The sequence below is a fragment of the Heterodontus francisci genome, chromosome 1 (genome assembly GCF_036365525.1).
Source record: "Heterodontus francisci isolate sHetFra1 chromosome 1, sHetFra1.hap1, whole genome shotgun sequence".
NCBI lineage: Eukaryota > Metazoa > Chordata > Chondrichthyes > Heterodontiformes > Heterodontidae > Heterodontus > Heterodontus francisci.
The window spans coordinates 137,402,253-137,419,645 of NC_090371.1; the positions used below are offsets into that span (position 1 = coordinate 137,402,253).

Below are 17,393 nucleotides of genomic sequence, written 5' to 3' on the forward strand. Positions count from 1 at the left end.
TGGGATCCGAATGCCGGCCACTTAAGTGCCAGAATAATGCTAGATTGCATCCGGGGCGGGGGGGCTCGGAAACGCTGAGGCGGGCTTCTCCCCACATTTTGGTGCTGGGAGCCCTGCTGGCAGCACAAACTCCAGCCCAGTGACTGCACTGCAAAAGTACTTCATTGACTGTAAAGTGCTTTGAGAAGTCTGATGCTTGTGAAAGGCACTTGCTACGACCCGGTGAGAAAGAGGTCTAGGATTCCCTATCAGCCTTCACCTGGTCTTACCGTAACGGGTTTAATTTTAAACACACCATGTTTTTAGCACCCCCTTGGTGAATCCTTGTTCACTGCTTTCCAATTATAAGGCAAAGAAACCAGCACAAACAGGTTTTCTTAGGTTTAAAAAAGAAAAGTTGAAATCTATTAAACTTGAACTTAAACTCTAATTTGGTTGATGGCTACCGATACACAATACGTCCATACTGGTATGCATACGTGATACACACATGCAAATAGAGATTAAAAAGAGCAGAAGAAAAATAAAGTGGAAAAGTTTGAGGCAATATCTGAAGAATTGTAGGTAGATCATGCTTTTCGTTGGGTCCCAGTATTCCTCTTAAATCTTGTTCGCTGTAGGAGACTTTTCTCTCTTGGGGTTCATGTGTCTTCAGTGAATGCAGAGGCTTGTGAGAAAGAGATGGGAGCAGACTGGAGAGATCTTCTTAGTCCAGGAGCAGTCTTTTTCAGTTCAAACTCTCTGTGGCCAGTTCAAAAGAAAATCCTGGAACAGCCAGTTAGTCATGTGGCCAGCTAGTCTAACCAGTCCTGGCCCTTGTGGATTGTATCCTCCTTAGCGGGCCCTGGAATGCGCTTCCTTACCTTCTATGTCTGTTAGTATGTAAATGTTTGTTTCCAGCCATGGCTGATCCGTTCAACAAGTTATTTCATCGCTCCAGCAACATTTTAAAATCAATGTTCATGACAAAATTAATGTGCCTCATTCTTGGCAGGTGGGGGCCGAGCATGACACACTATATAAATGCAAGTCTTTTTTTCACATTAGGAATGCTCGGCCCTTCGGCTAGGCTGACTTACTACCTCCCTCATGTCCTCTCTTGCATCTTCTAACTCCTGTTTAAATTTCTCATTTTCCTGCCGTAGGTAGCCCTGTTGTATTTTAGTTTCTCTAGCATCAGTCTGCGCGGCTCCAGAACTCACATTTGAGATGGGTTGACGATGAAGCATGAAATTCAAATGTTCATGATGCACTTCCTCATCCCTTAAGGATTTCTTTAGTTGCACTATTTCATTTTCCAAATCACTCACTATCATCACTTCTCTGAGCACAAAAGTGGGCAGTACAAACTAATAACTTCCTACCCTTATCTACTTTAATTTCTTTATCATCTACCTGTCGTTGAATATAATTAGTTGTCTCCTCGTAGGATGACTCTTTGTTACTCAGGCTATTGGACAACAATCCCTGAATATCCATTTAATTGATTTAACTTATCCTGTAACACTTCTTTTGCGTTTCCCTTCTTGACATTTCAGTGCATCTTTTATTACTGGCACGTGATTAGATCTCTTGCACTCCTATTAGGTTTCCCTCCTACACCTGAAGTTGACCAGAATTAACAGATGCCAGGATCTACTGTATAATCCAACTAAAGATCACTGTTTATCGTCCCTTCATGGTCGCCATACTCCCAGAATTGCAAGGGATTCGGCCCTGCCACCAATTGATTGCGATAAATCCTTTATTATCAAATAGCAGAGATTAATTCATTTCAGTGTTTAGGCAGTAATTTACAGTTCCAAACATCATATATCACCTGTTGGATACTGGACAGAGTAACGTGCATTGTCTTGTTCTTTAGTTAGGCGAGTGTTAGGTTTCCTCAGTCAGCATTCACGTTCACTCACACAATGTAGATGTCTTCTTGATTAGGTAGATGTTAGGCTACTTCAGCCAGCATTCAAGAACACCTATACAAGCCAAGTGTCTTTTCTTCATCTTTACTCCGTATCTGAATGTTCACAACCCCTCTTTATTCTCCAAAGTAGTGGTCCTCTGATTCAATGAGTCCTATCATTTTTATCCACACCTGCTTGAACTCTGGTTTTCTGCTTACCCAGCAAGTTTACACATCATGAGTTCAAATGAACATAGGCATTTCCTGTCCTATCCACCATCGTGCAGAAGTATCCTGTTTCTCTGCCCCTCTTGTATCCACTGGAGTTTAGAACAGTAAGAGGCGACTTGATTGAAACATATAAGATTCTGAGGGGTCTCGACAGGATGGATGTGGAAAGGATGTTTCCTCTTGTGGGAGAATCTAGAACTGGGTGTCACTGTTTAAAAATTAGGGGTCGTCCATTTAAGATAGCTATGAGGAAGAATATTATCTCTCAGAGGGTTGTGAGTCTTTGGAACTCTGTTCCTCAAAAGGCAGTGGAAGCAGAGTCTTTGAATATTTTTAAGACTGAGCTAGATAGATTGTTGATGAGCAAGGGAGTGAAAGGTTATTGGGGGTAGGTGGGAATGTGGAGTTGAGGTTACAATCAGATCAGCCATGATCGTATTGAATGGCGGAGCAGGCTCAAGGGGCCGAGTGGCCTACACTTGCTCCTAATTCATACGTTTGTATGTTCTTTGGTCTGGACCAACAGTCAGCATTGTTATATTTATTAGTTTAGTTCATTGATCTTTTACAGACAACAGCAATTGCCAAATGGCTTATAAGTTTCAGTTACTCATTAATCACAAGCACATTCCTGAGAACACCATCCTTTTTGAACAGAAGTCTATTCAAACATGCAGTCTACACTTTAAAATTACTCAAATTACTGCATTTCTAAAATTACTTGAGTTACAGTACCTTTAAAATTTACTCAGCCTACTGTGCTGTCAAAGACAGTCCTGTCTTCACAACAGTGTATTGACTAATGAATTAGTAAAAACAATTATTAGCAAAGTAATTCATGATTTGTTTCCTCACAAAATATACTTTATTCATAAAATTTTGCAAAAGTACCTTACATAGCAGCTCAAATTTGTATTATATAAAGTGCAACATAGTTTTGTTTCTTTCAAAACAGCCCTTAGCACTCTGAGGTGCTTTATTACACTTACAATTACTGGTGTTACGACTGAGGTGGGAGGAGTGCATTGTTAATTCAGTCCCCCTTCTCCACAGGTCACAACATATTAATAAATTTTCCCACTTACCGAAACAGTCAATTAGATACACCATTTGTCCCCAGAATAAATCACACCAACCAGGTTTATTTAATAAATAACAATATTATCCGTTTATTTTAAACTAAGTCTTAACCAACAATGAAGTAAATAGATACGTGAATTGAAATATTAAAGCCCCATATTTTCGTATCCTAGCCCTCACACAGACTCATATACAGAACTGGCTAACCAGTGGAAAAAAGGGATTTTTGTTTAAAGCTGTTACAAAGAAATAGAGGAATAAAAAAAACTTAGATTGCTTGGAAGATATGGAAGTCCTTTGTTTTGGAAGGTGTCCCGAAGTCAAATAGGTGGCTGCCACATGGAATCTTTCCAGGCGAGGATGATGAACAGTTTGCTTGGGTAGGTGTTCAAAGAAATTCAACTACAGAAGGCTTCACATAGGTCTTACAGCAGGTGTGCGAAAACAAAGGTTCCAGATCTCTCACATTCAATGCAAAGTACTTTTAAAGATGCAAGCATTCAGGATGTCTTCAAAATACAGGAGGCTTTTGCTTTTCAAGAGCAGGGATTCTGCAAAGAGAGGTAACTGTGGTCTGGATATTCTTCTTCTCTTGGCAGGTCAATATACAGATCTCCAACTGCCTCTCTTAGTCCCAAAACCCAGCTGACTTTTAACAGTTCCAAATGAAACTAAACTTTTTCCAGGCAAGTCCCATGATAATCATAAGTCCTGTCTTGTCACAACACAACCCCCACTATGTTTACTCAAAATCATGTGCTTTCCAGTAAAAACTTGTTTACCGGTCAACCTTTCGTTGAACTTCCTTTTAAAAAAACACCCAAAGTTCAGCCTTTTCAGGTTTAAAATATAGATTCCAGATGAATCAGTGTCCACAATCCAACTACAATTTCTTAAAACATATTTTACACAGAAAAACAGAAGCACTCACATAACAAAGGCTATATTGACAATATACATTTCATGTGAGGGAGGACCTTAGACTGTGGCTTTTCTCCATTAAGCCTTTGTGGCGGCAGCCTCAAGCTTTAGCGTGTTCCTCAGCATGTAGTTCTGGACGTTGGAATGTGCCAGTTTGCAACACTATTTGGACAGCTATTTGCACTGGAGACCAACAAGTTTTAGGCAGACCAAAGAGCTTCTTGCACTAAGTTGATGGTCCTCCAGCAGCAGTTGATTTTTGTCTCAGTGCACATTCCTGGGAACAGCTCATAGAGGACTGAGTCCTACGTTATGGAGCTGCTCATGATGAACCTAAAAAAAAACACTGCATCTCTTTCCAGACCTTCTTTGCAAAGGCACATTCCAGTAAGAAGTGGCGACGGTCTCTTCGCAACCGCAGCCACCTTGAGGACAGCATGCCATAGTGCTGAGACTCAGGGTGTGCAGGAAGGATCTGACAGGGAGAGGCCTTCTCAGCACGAGGCAAGCCAGATTTTGGTGCTTGTTTGAGAATTTTGGTGATGAGACATTCCGTCAGATGACATTGAGAGTCTGCTCAGGGAACCATCTGACAGGATCCACCATCTCCTTTTCCTGAGGGCTTCGAAGACATTAAGTGTGGATCACTGCCTGATGGACTTGTGGATAAAGGTATTTTTCTGCACAACTTTTGCATGAGGTCCAGGTGGTACAGCACGGTCCAACTGAATGGAGCGCTCTGTGGCGATGTGGCCAGACCTACCCCTTACAACACTGGGGACAGATGGAATTTCAGCATGTAGTATTACGACTGAGGATGGAGGAGTGCACTGTTAATTCAGTCCCACTTCTCCACAGGTCGCAGTATATCAATAAATTTTCCCACTAACCGAAACAGCCACTTAGATACTCTATTTGTCCGAGACTAAAGCACACCAACCAGGTTTCTTTAGTCAACAACAAAACTAACCGTTTATTATAAAACTAAGTCTTAACCAATAATGAAGTAAATCTATATACGAATTGAGATGTTAAAGCTCCTAATTTTTCCCTAGACCTCATGCACATGCATATAAATCCAAAAACTGGTTAACCAGGAAAAAAAAGGATTTTGGTTTACAGCTGTTTCATAGGAATAAAAGGAATAAAAACAACTTAGACTGCCATAATCTGGAAGGAAGTTCTTCTGTTGGCGAGGTATCCCAAAGTTGAATAGTTGGGTGCCACTCGAAGTCTTTCCCGGTGAGCTTGATGAATAGTCTGTGATGGGTAGGCGTTCAAAGAACTTCAATGGTAGAAGGCTTCACATAGGTCTTGCATCAGGGGTGTAGCAACAGGTGTCAGTTCGCACATTTGATGCAAAAGTCCTTTTTTTTTAAAGATGCAAGATTTCTGCAAATTCAGGGTTTCTTCAAAAATGCAGGAGGTAACAGTACCACTTCATACAAGCTTTTGCTTTTCAACAGCAAGGATTCTTTACAGAGAGGTAATACTTTTCTGGTTCTTCTTCTGATCTCCAGGCAGGTCAAAATCAAATTCCAATTGACTGCTTTTGTCCAAACTGCTTTTTAAAATTCAAAAATGAAACCAAACCCTTCCAGAAACAAGTCACATGCCAAGTCATACATTCACTCTTGTCACAATAGAGGGTAGCTCTTAGGTCAAACCCTCTGCTGGTTTCCTTGAAATTACCTGCTTTCCTGTCCTTTCAAAAACATCCAAAAAGTTCAGCTATCTCTAGATGTCTCAATGTCCATTGAAATCCTTTTCAGTTTTTAAAAATATAGAATCCCAAGATTTAATACAAATAAAAGGAAATCCTCGTAACAGTAGTGACACTTGGTGTTTGCATACCGAAAGTCTGCACACAGCTTGATGCAGCCGCACACAAAGGCGGCCATCAGGATGAGGGCCACATTGGTTACGTTTTTCCCACTTCATCTAGAGATTTGAATATGGTGTCCCTGTGAACATGGTCCATTGATCTCCAGAGAAAGTGGAAGTTGGCCTGGATGACCGCTGCATGCAGGAGCAGGGTATGGGTCTGACCTGCACCATGTACAGCAACACTGAGAGCACCTTACACCTGATAACCAGATTATTACCCGCAATGGAGAGGGAGCGTTGCATGCTATTTTCTGTTTGATCTTGGATATATGCTCCTCCCAGTTTTTGGCATATGCCCTGGCCCCTCAGAGCCATATCCCCAGCACCTTCAGGCAGTCTGACCTGATGGTGATGAAGACAAAGGGCCCAAAGAATGTGGCCTCGCTCTTGACACAAATTAATCTATGATAATCTTAAACTTCTCAACTTGTCCTACCATGTTAGATCTATGTCTCTGAACCCCCAGGTCCACGTTACTGTACCACTTTAAATGGAAAGTGTGCATTCCAGGACTGCCAGTTTCTGTGGAAAGAAACATTGTTAACATTTCAGATTGATGATCTTTGGTCAAAGTTCTGAGAAGGGTCATTGACCTGAAAGGCTCACTCTGTTTCTCTTCACAGATGCTGCCAGACTTGCTGAGCGTTTCTAGCATTTTCTGTTTTTCAGATTTCCGGCATCCGTAGTATTTTGCTCCAGAAACAACAACTGTACATATTGCGGAATTTTTAGGGGCTTGGTAAATCTTGGTTTCAAGACTGTTTCGCACCATCAGGGATTTTGCAGACATTGAAGTGACAAGGCAATCCTCCTGGTTTGTAGGCGGCGCTGTGGTTGTCTCTGGTGCCTGTGCCTCCGCTCCTCCGGGGTAGGTGACGCTGCGGGCAGTGCCCGCGGCCTCGGGGTCGCGCGCACTGACTCGGTGCTCCTCCTCGCTGGGTGGCGCTCTCACTCTTTCGAGTCCCTGTGGCGCGTTGTGGCCGCTCTGTCCGTTGTTCCCCGGCGCTGTCCTGCTGCCGCCGCTCGGTGCGACTCTGTGAAACTCCTGCTCCCGGGACACCTGAGAGAGAACTGGCGGAATTCATGAGGTGAGGGCTCGTGCCAGCGCCGGGAATGGATGCGCTGCGGCCTGGCCCGCTCTCGGTCTCCCGGCTGTTGGCCGGGTTATTTCAGAACTCGAGTGGGACGGTGCGCGGAGCTGAGGGAAGGCCGGGCCAGGCCAGGCCGAGCTGAGCAGAGCCGCTGTTGCTATTTTCTTGTTAAAAAATCGTCGGCGGAGATACGTATCTGTGGAAACAAAACAAGTCGGTGAATCGGCAACCGTGTTCTGAACTCGGCCGCGGCCTGTTGCCCGATTCTTTGTAATTTGTGGCGGGATATTGCCGAGTATTTCCCGGATTCGCGCCCCCCTCCGCGCCACTATGAAGTTGTAAATAAACGGGCCGGGGGCTGCAGCCGCTGTAGTTGTGTTGTCTCTGGTGTCCTGCTGCCGCGGCCTGAGGTTGTAGGCCCGAGGAGTCTATGCGCGAGAACTTTTTGGGGCGCCAGGCGCGAGGTTCGCAGGCGGGCGGCTGGAGCTGCTCCCTTCGGGAGATGGAGGGGGGAATTGTTGGGCGAGTCGCTCTCTTTATCTTCCCGTCCGATTTTAGTTAAAACCCAGGTCGATTGAGAGGAATTTGTGGCCGTTTCTTCTCTTCCCCTCCCTCCCCCATGTCCAGAAAGTGACGGGGAAAACATGTGGCTGCAAGGACTTGAGACACCTTTTACTGAGCCTTCGGTCCGGCCGCCAGTACTCAACATCTTTATGAAGGAGATCGGTGAACGCGGGCCAGTCGTGTATATGTACATATTTTTAAATTGTTTAATTGGGAAAGGGAGGGGGGGGGGGGGGGGGCGGTGGTGCGTGGGGGTAACGTTGAGTAACATTTTTAAACTTGTGTCTGACCAACAGAGGCCGGTAGTGATCTACAGAAAGGGAAAACTGGAAGGATGGCTTTCCCACAACCGAAACCTGCAGATGGAAAGATCATCATCTATCCTCCTGGCGTTAAGGAAATTACTGACAAAATCTCCAACGATGAATTGGTGAAAAGGCTAAAGGTATGTTTAGACGTTACTTGTTAAACAGTCGTTTTTCAAATGCTTTGGGGACTATGTGCTTTGCTTTTTGAAAGACCCATCAATTTGCGACATAATGAAAACACAATCCTGGACAACTCTTTAGCTGGTAAGGCAGCATCTGTGGAGAAACAAAGTTAGCGTTTCAGTTTCATGACCTTTCATAAGAACTTGACTTGTGGTTGGTTTCCTTCCATTTTATGCTGAAGTTTACCAATTTCTAGTTTGCATGGATCACTTCATTGCAGTGTTTTTGATCATTTTGCAATGAATTGCACTTGACAGTTTCTGATCTCATTTTGTGTTTCAGCTGATATTGTAAATATTATTGTTTTCAAGTTGGTGAAACAATGAAGAAACAGTTCAATAGTGTAAAATGATCATTGTATGTTTGTGTGTATTCTTCTTACTGTTAGTCTACCTTGAAAGGCCAAGTAGCTTTGTTTGCTACAACTGGGAGTTTAGTTCTTGGTGAATAGGCAAAGAGCGTTGGGAAACTGCTCAATGGCTCAGCTTCATTCCCTCCTGCATTCCCATCACCCCAAAGAAAGTTTAATGTTATTACTTTGGAGAAATTTCCCATCAGTGTGTAATATCCTAATGGTACTTTACAGAAAAGTTGTTTTGTTTTGCATAGATTGTTGCAACAGTAGAATGCTGGCTTATTTTTCTAAAATGTGCAGGATAGTGGATTTTTGTTTTGAGTGCTGGAAAATTGAAGGTGCTAGAAAATTCTTCGAATTGCTGCAACTGGCTGATTTTTGACCATGGATATGTTGGAATTCTGCCGAGCCATTTATCTAGTATGACAGATTTAGGATTGTGATATTTTATTTTTCTATCAACTTGAATTCTTCCTTCTAATATTTGCCCAGTGTCATTAATTTCCACCACTTTGGTATGTGCTCTGGTTTCTGACTGTATTTGTTTTTTCCAGTGCTTTGCTTAACTTCAAATGACTATATGATATGCGATGTGAAAATATGCAAAATATTGATTTATTGTATCGATGAAAAATGTTCAAATAATGCATTGAACGGCACCTCATATGATTTGTTGAATTGGAAAAAGGTTGTGGCGAAGTTTGTGATCTGAGCTGCCCCTTCGTGTTGACTGAAGGAGGTATAAAGCTAATAATTCTATGAAAGGAATATGAGGGATTAGGTTGAAAAACCTTTTGACTCTAGGAGTCAATGACTATATTTGTGAATCAGCAATCACTTCCTGTTTGGGCAGAAAAATATATCAGAAATTTACTGTATGACTATTGATCTTGAGGTCTTTGTCATTTGGTTGGTAGAAATCAGTTTTAACCAATTAAAATTTAATTCAAGTGTGCTACCACCTTCAATTGGACAATGGGAGCAAGAAGGCAGATAAATGATTTTAAAATTCAAAAGGAAGAGAATGGTAGAATAAACTGTTAAATCTTAGAAAAGGAAAGTAGCAGTAATTGAGCGCACACGTGATATTTACTTTTGCCAATTTTTTTGAAAAATAGAAATATTCTGGTACTTGTGTGCAATGTGATAGTTCCGAAAGAAATTGATATAAAGCTATTTCACGTCTTTGCAATTCTGCTTTATACATACAAGTTTTCTCTACTAATGCCTTTTGTAGTCAACAGAAATTTGAAGCATACGTGCATTTGGTCACAGCTAGATATGGTTCTAAATGTAATTAAGATACACTTCAAAATATAACATATCTCATAATTGGTCTGCAAAGTAGTTCATTACGAAGAATTTTCTGTAGGCAATCTGAATTGCTTTATTCCATATCGTCACTTTTTTTGCTGAGAACCAGGTTAATGAGCATACATTGTCATCAATGCATCATGTACGAACAAATGCTGTCCCAGTTGTCGAGGGAGTTCTGATTTTTGAGAGTTTGTATATTCTTGAGGTTCTGTTGCACATTATAGAAAAATTGGCCATGGACTGAGTAGTTTTGAAGCATATGGGTAAGGCTGGAGCCAACATTCTGAAAAAAACAGAATTCCCTCAATTTTCAAAAATAAGATTTCTTAGGTTTTACATTTACACTCTTGGTTAAAGATGGTTTTTAAATTATGAAAGGGTTTGATAAAGTAGAATTAGAGAAGATATTTTCACTTGTGGGAGACACCAAAACTAGGGACCATAAATATAAGGTTCTGGTTGGCATCCTTCCATCTACGAAAGATGACGGACACGCAGCAAACATTTAGGTAGGGTACCTTCTCTTGGTGCACCTTTGCTTATGGTGGTGAAGGCCAATCCTTGAGATGCAGGTTCTGCCACGAATGCTGCATGTGAAGCTGCCAAGTGATGCTGTGAGTTGTTGTTTTCGATGTTGGCGCTTATTGCGAAGCTGCTGTAGCAGCTGGTCATCGTGGTAGTACACACCAGTCCATAGGATGTGTTGCCATTTTCCATCTTTCGCCAGCTAGTGAGTCCCAAGTGCGATAGTCGAAATGTTGAGCCTTCATGTCATGCTTGAAAGCATCCTTGAAGTGGAGCTTTGGACATCCCACTGGTCGACTGGCCCCAGCTACCTCACCATACAGAAGTTCCTTGGGTATGTGACCGTCTTCCATGCTGCGGATGTGTCCTATCCACTGAAACCGTCTCTGTTTGGAAGCTCTGTCTTTGAGATGACTGCCACATTTGTGATTTTTGTCTTGCCAGGGTATACCAATAATGTGCCGCAGACAGCGAAGATGGAAATTATTGAACTTTTCCTGGTAGTTGTAAGTCACCCATGTTTCACAGCCATACAGCAAGGTGCTGAGAATGCAGGCCTTATAAACGATCAGCTTGATCCTCAGGGTCAGCTTGGTGTTATCCCAAGCACGTTTTGTGAGTCAGCCAAAGGTGGTAGCTGCTTTCGCTATGCGTTTATCGAGCTTTGCATCAAGGGACAGATTGTCTGTCACCGTGGACCCAAGGTAGCAGAATTTGCTAACTACTTCCAGTGGGTTGTTACTTAGTGTGATTGGGGCAGAGATTCCACACCTTTTCCCATGACCACAGTTTTGTTGATGTTTATAGTCATGGAGAACAAGTTACAAGCATGGGAGAGACTGTCCATAAGCCTTTGTAGCTGTGTTTCTGTGTGAGCGACAAGCGCAACAACATTAGCGTAGAGGAGTTCTCTGATCAGAATGTGATGTGTTTTTGTCTTCGCTTTCAGCCTTGTCTACAAATATAAGGCAGTCACTACTAAGTCCAGTAGGGAATTCAGGAGGTGGGTCTTTATTCAGAGTGGTTAGAATGTGGAACTTGCACCCATAAGGAGGAGTTGCGGTAACTAGCGTAGATGCTGATATGGTGAGATGAAGAGGGGTGGGAGGACGGTCATAACATAGGAATAGGAGCAGGAGTAGGCCTGCAGCCCCTTAAGCGTGGTCTGCCATTCAGTAAGATCGTGGCTGATGGTCTGCCTCAGTTTACATCTTCCTGCAATTTCCCATATCCCTTGATTCCCTTAGTATCCAAAAATCTATCAATCTCTTACTTGAGTTTACTCAATCACTGAGCATCCACAGCTCTCAGGAGTAGAGAATGCCAAAGGTACATGACCCTTTGAGTGAAAAACTTTCTCCTCATCTCAGTCTGAAATGCCTGAACGCTTAATCTAAGACTGTTCCTAGTTCTAGTTTTCCTAATCAGGGGAAAGAGCCCCTCAGCATCTACCTTGTGAAGCCCTTCAAGAATTTTATACGAATAGTTGCTTGGTAGTACAGGACTTGAGTATTGCTGAAAAAAGAGACGTGCTGGTGAAGCTTTTCGTCTTTCATCAGGACTGATGCATGAATGCTGAATTTCAAACGGAGCAACAATTTATACGGCATGAGAAAAGGGTGCTGATTGGTTGGCCAGTAGACTCTGGTCAAGGTGTTGCCATGGAGAATGCACCAGTGAACTATTGTCCCCTATGCTTTTGTTTAATTCAAAAAAAGGCGCAAAGGTTGGACATGTTCCTTTTGCTTGCAGAGGACGGGTCACTCCATATGAACACGAGCAAGCATAAGTGAGCCACATTGCGAGCCCGACTGATAATCTTAAGTTGGTTGTTAGTGTAGTTCTTAGCACATTCAGGATTATTCAGCAAGTGCTGTCCAATAGCAGAATCACATCGAGCTCCACAGAAAGAGGCCATTCAGCCCATTGTGTCTGCCGGCTGAAAAAACTAGCCGCCCATTCTAATCCCGCCTTCCAGCACCTGGTCCACTCAAACTGATACTGCATCTTGATTTTCAGAGCTAAGATTCCTTCTTTCTACTACCATTATCCCATTCTTTCTAATCAGGGCTATCCCTCCTCCTTTTTCATTTTGCCTATTCCTTCTAAAAGCCAAGTATACTAGAATATTTAATGCCCAGCTTTTGTAGCCATGCCTCCGTAAAGGCTATTGTGTCAGATCCATTGATTTCTATCCGTGCTATTAATTCATCAACTTTGTTGTGAATGCTTTTTACATTTTCCTCTGTGTTTTCAGCTTTAATTCTTTTTCTGTTTTTCCCTGATGTCACCCTAGTCACTAATGCCCTAGTACGTTTGTTAAGCTCTCTGTCCCTTCCTGTCCCACTCTGCTTTCTTTTACCCAAATTGCTACTCTTCTCTACAAAATCGACATTTCTCTTATTGCTTTTGAATTTACCCTTTCCTGAAGGCTGTGTTTGCTGACAACGCAACCACTAGGTGGCGCTGCACTGGCACATGCGCATATGCAGCCTGTTCCACTAAAACGTCACAATCTGCTATGTTCAGGCAGCTGCCAGGACTAAAGATGGCGCTGCTCAAATAATCTCACAAAGGCAATGCAAACCCATGGCAGCACATAATGGCCGGAGAGAGCGAGCGGGCGGCGGAAGCAGGGAGCGAGTGGCCAGAGAGGGCAGGGTGGGGGCGGGGGGAGGGGAAGAGCGGGCGGGGTGGGGAAGAGGAGGAGAGCGCACCTGCTGCCACCAAGGTCTTCGGCCACTCTCTCCCCGCTTCCCCTCGTTCGCTTCCCTGCGTTACACAATGATGTCATCTGCGCATGTGCCAACCAGTCCTGACAATGCGGAATGCCGCGCCGCGCAGAGAGCAGGAGCCCGTTTGCGCATGTGCAGAACTTGGCGCAGTCTGATGGCGTCAACAGCCGGCTCCGTTGTCAAGAATCACTTTGTTTCCTGAATCCTACCCCACCAACTGCATCTTTATTTCTTGCCCTGTCTACTACTGTAGTTATTCAATTCACCAGGACACTGGTTCCATCATGGTTTAAGTGGAGTCTGTCACAATGGAACAGCTCCCTCTTTTCCCAGTACTTAAAAACACAAGAAATAGGAGAAATAGGTCCCTCGGCTCCACCATTCAATAAAATCATGGCTGATCTGATCTTGGCCTCATCTCCCCTTTCCCCCCTGTTTCCCATAACCCTTGACTCCTCTGTAGTTCAAAAATTCATCTATCTCAGCCTGGAATATACTCAATGACTCAGTCTCCTCAGCTCTCTGGGGTACAGAATCTAGTTCTAGATTACCTCACGAGCGGTAACATCCTCTCAGCATCTACCCTGTCAAGCCCTTCAGAATTGTTTGTTTCAGTGAGATCACCTCTCATTCATCTAAACTCCAATGAGTATAAGCCCAACCTGCTCAACCTTTCCTCATAAGACAAACCCTTCATCCCAGGAATTAACCTAGTGAACCTTCTCTGAACTGCCTCCAATGCAAGTTTGTCCCTCCTTAAATAAGGAGACCAAAACTGTGTGCAGTACTCTAGGTGTGATCTCACCAGCACTCTGTTCAGTTGCAGCAAGACTTCCCTACTTTTATACTTCATCCCCCTTGCAATAAATGCCAACATTCCATTTGCCTTCCGAAATACTTGTTGTACCTGCCTGGCTAACCTTTTGTGATTCATGTATGAGGACACCCAGATCCCTCTATATTGCATCTTTCAGCAGCCTTTCTCCATTTAAGTAATAATTTGTTTTTCCATTCTTAGTACCAAAGTAGATAACCTCACATTTTCCCACATTATACTTCATTTGCCAAGTTTTTGCCCACTTACCTAACCTATCTATATTCCTTTGCACACACTCTCTGTGCTCCTCACAACTTTCTTTCCCACCTTTCTTTGATTTCTTAGTAAATTTGGCTACAATACATGCAGTCCCTTCATCCAAGTCATTAAAATAGATTGTAATTGGTTGAGACCCCAGTACTGATCCCTATGGCACCCCCCTAGCTATAGTTTGCCAAACTAAAAATGACCCATTTATTCTGATCTGATTTCTGTTAGTTAAAATCATAAAATTATGTTGACTCTGCTTGATTATATGAAAGGAAAATAGTGTTTGACAAATTTATAGGAGTTCTTTGAAGATGTAACTAGCAGGGTGGCTAAAGGGGAACTGGTAGATGCTAATGTGTTACCTTCTACACCATGGGCTCTTGTGCAGTAACCTTTTATGTGGCAGCTTTGAGCTGTGATGGCTGAGCGGTTAAGGTATTGGACTTGAAATCCAGCGCAGTTTCACCATATAGGTTCAAACCCTACTACAGTGAACTTGATTCTGCTTTCTCAGAATAAGGGGTAAGCCATTTAAGACTGAGATGAGGAATTTCTTTACTCAGAGGGTGGAATCTTTGGAATTCTCTACCCCAGAGGGCTGTGGAAGCTCAGTCATTTGAGCATTTTCAAGATAGAAATTGATAGATGTCTAGATACTAATAGCATCAAGGGATATGGGGATAACGTGGGAAAGTGGCATTGAGGTAGATGATCAGTCATAATTGAATTGAATGGTGGAGTAGGCTGGATGGGATGAATGGCCGACACCTGCTCCTATGTTCCGATGTTCGAATGCCTTTTGGAAATCCAAATACGGTACATCTACCAGTTCCCCTTTATCCGCCCTGCTAGTTACATCTTCAAAGAACTCTAATAAATTTGTCAAACACTATTTCCCTTTCATATAATCAAGCAGAGTCAACATGATTTTATTATGATTTTTCTAAATGTCCTGTTACTTTTCCCTTAGTAATGGATTCCAGCATTTTCCCAATGACTGATGTCAGGCCAACTGGCCTACAGTTTCCTGCTTTCTGTCTCCATCCTTTCTTGAATTGGGGCATGACATTTGTGGGTTTTCTAATCTGCTGGGACCTTTGCTGATTCTAGGGAATTTTGGATGATTACAACCAATGCATCAACTATGTCTGCCGCCGCTTCTTTTAAAACTCTAGGATGCAGACTATAAGTTCCAGGGCACCTGTTAGCCAGCTTAGTCCCATACGTTTTCCTGGTACTTTTTCTCTAGTGATAATTGTTTTAAGATTAGATTAGATTAGGTTAGAGATACAGCACTGAAACAGGCCCTTCGGCCCACCGAGTCTGTGCCGAACATCAACCATCCATTTATACTAATCCTATACTAATCCCATATTCCTACCAAACATCCCCACCTGTCCCTATATTTCCCTATCACCTACCTATACTAATGACAATTTATAATGGCCAATTTACCTATCAACCTGCAAGTTTTGGCTTGTGGGAGGAAACCGGAGCACCCGGAGAAAACCCACGCAGACACAGGGAGAACTTGCAAACTCCACACAGGCAGTACCCGGAATCGAACCCGGGTCCCTGGAGCTGTGAGTCTGCAGTGCTAACCACTGCGCCACTGTGCCGCCCATAGATCACTGAAGGCAGCAGCGCAGGTAGATAAGGTGGTTAGGAAGGCATAAGGGATACTTGCCTTTATTAGCCGAGGCATAGAATATAAGAGCAGGGAGGTTAAGTTCCCCTCCACCCTTTTGCTCTTGGATTTTCTATTATTATCGGGATGCCTTTAGTGCCTTATAGAGTCATAAAGTTATACAGCACAGAAACAGGCCCTTCGGCCTGTCGTGTCTGTGCCGGCCATACAGCACCCAACTATTCTAATCCCATATTCCTGCACTTGGCCTGTAGCCTTGTATGCTATGGTGTTTCAAGTGCTCGTCTAGATACTTCTTAAATGTAGTGAGGGTTCCTGCCTCCACCACCTCTTCAGGCAGTGCGTTCCAGATTCCAACCACCCTCTGGGTAAAAAAAAATGCTTCCTCAAATCCCCCCCTAAGCCTCCTGCCCCTTACCCTAAATCTATGTCCCCTGGTTCTTGACCCCTCTGCTAAGGGAAAAAGTTTCTTCCTATCTAACCTATCAATGCCCCTCATAATCTTGTACACCTCAATCATGTCCCCCCTCAGCCTTCTCTGCTCCAAGGAAAACAACCTTAGCCTTTTCAGTCTCTCTTCATAGCTGAAATGCTCCAGCCCAGGCAACATCCTGGTGAATCTCCAGTGCAATCACATCCTTCCTATAGTGTGGTGACCAGAACTGTACACAGTACTCCAGCTGTGGCCTAACTTGCATTTTATATGGCTCCATCATAACCTCCCTGCTCTTATATTCTATGCCTCGGCTAATAAAGGCAAGTATCCCTTATGCCTTCCTAACCACCTTATCTACCTGCGCTGCTGCCTTCAGTGATCTATGGACAAGTACACCAAGGCCCCTCTGACTTTCTGTACTTCCTAGGGTCCTACCATCCATTGTGTATTCCCTTGCCTTGTTAGTCCTCCCAGAATGCATTACCTCACACTTTTCAGGATTAAATTCCATTTGCCACTGCTCCACCCATCTTACCAGCCCATCTATATCTTCATGTAATCTAAGGATTTCCTCCTCACTATTTACAACACCACCAATTTTCGTGTCATCTGCGAACTTACTGATCATACCTCCTATATTTAGGTCTAAATCATTAATATACACTACAAATAGCAAGGGTCCCAGCACCGATCCCTGTGGTATATCACTGGTCACAGGCTTCCAATCACAAAAACAGCCCTTGACCATTACCTCCTGCCACTAAGCCAATTTTGGATCCAATTTTCCAAATTGCCTTGGATCCCATGGGCCCTTACCTTCTTAACCAATCTCCCATGCGGGACTTTATCAAAAGTCTTACTGAAATCCATGTATACTACTGCTTTACCCTCATCTACACATCTAGTCACCTCCTCAAAAAATTCAATCAAGTTAGTTAGACAAAGCCATGCTGACTATCCCTGATTAATCCTATCCCTCAGAATTTTTTCCAATATTTTGCCAACCACTGATATTAGACTCACCGGCCTGTAATTACCTGGTTTATCCCTGCTACCTTTCTTGAATAATGGTACCACATTCGCTGTCCTCCAGTCCTCTGGTACCTTTCCTGTGGCCAGAGAGGA

At 43.2% G+C, this 17,393-nt stretch overlaps 1 protein-coding gene across 4 annotated transcripts in view; it reads left to right on the forward strand.

The window, feature by feature from the left end:
- The first annotated feature begins 6,966 nt into the window (after positions 1-6,966).
- pds5a (PDS5 cohesin associated factor A) overlaps positions 6,967-17,393 on the forward strand; it is a 312,001-nt gene continuing 301,574 nt past the window's right edge. For all 4 annotated transcript variants that reach the window (XM_068036537.1, XM_068036525.1, XM_068036541.1 and 1 more), the window contains exons 1-2: positions 6,967-7,107; positions 7,971-8,119. In XM_068036537.1, coding sequence (XP_067892638.1) covers positions 8,009-8,119 — 111 coding nt within the window. In that variant the 5' untranslated portion in view covers positions 6,967-7,107; positions 7,971-8,008. The remainder of the gene's footprint in view (positions 7,108-7,970; positions 8,120-17,393) is intronic.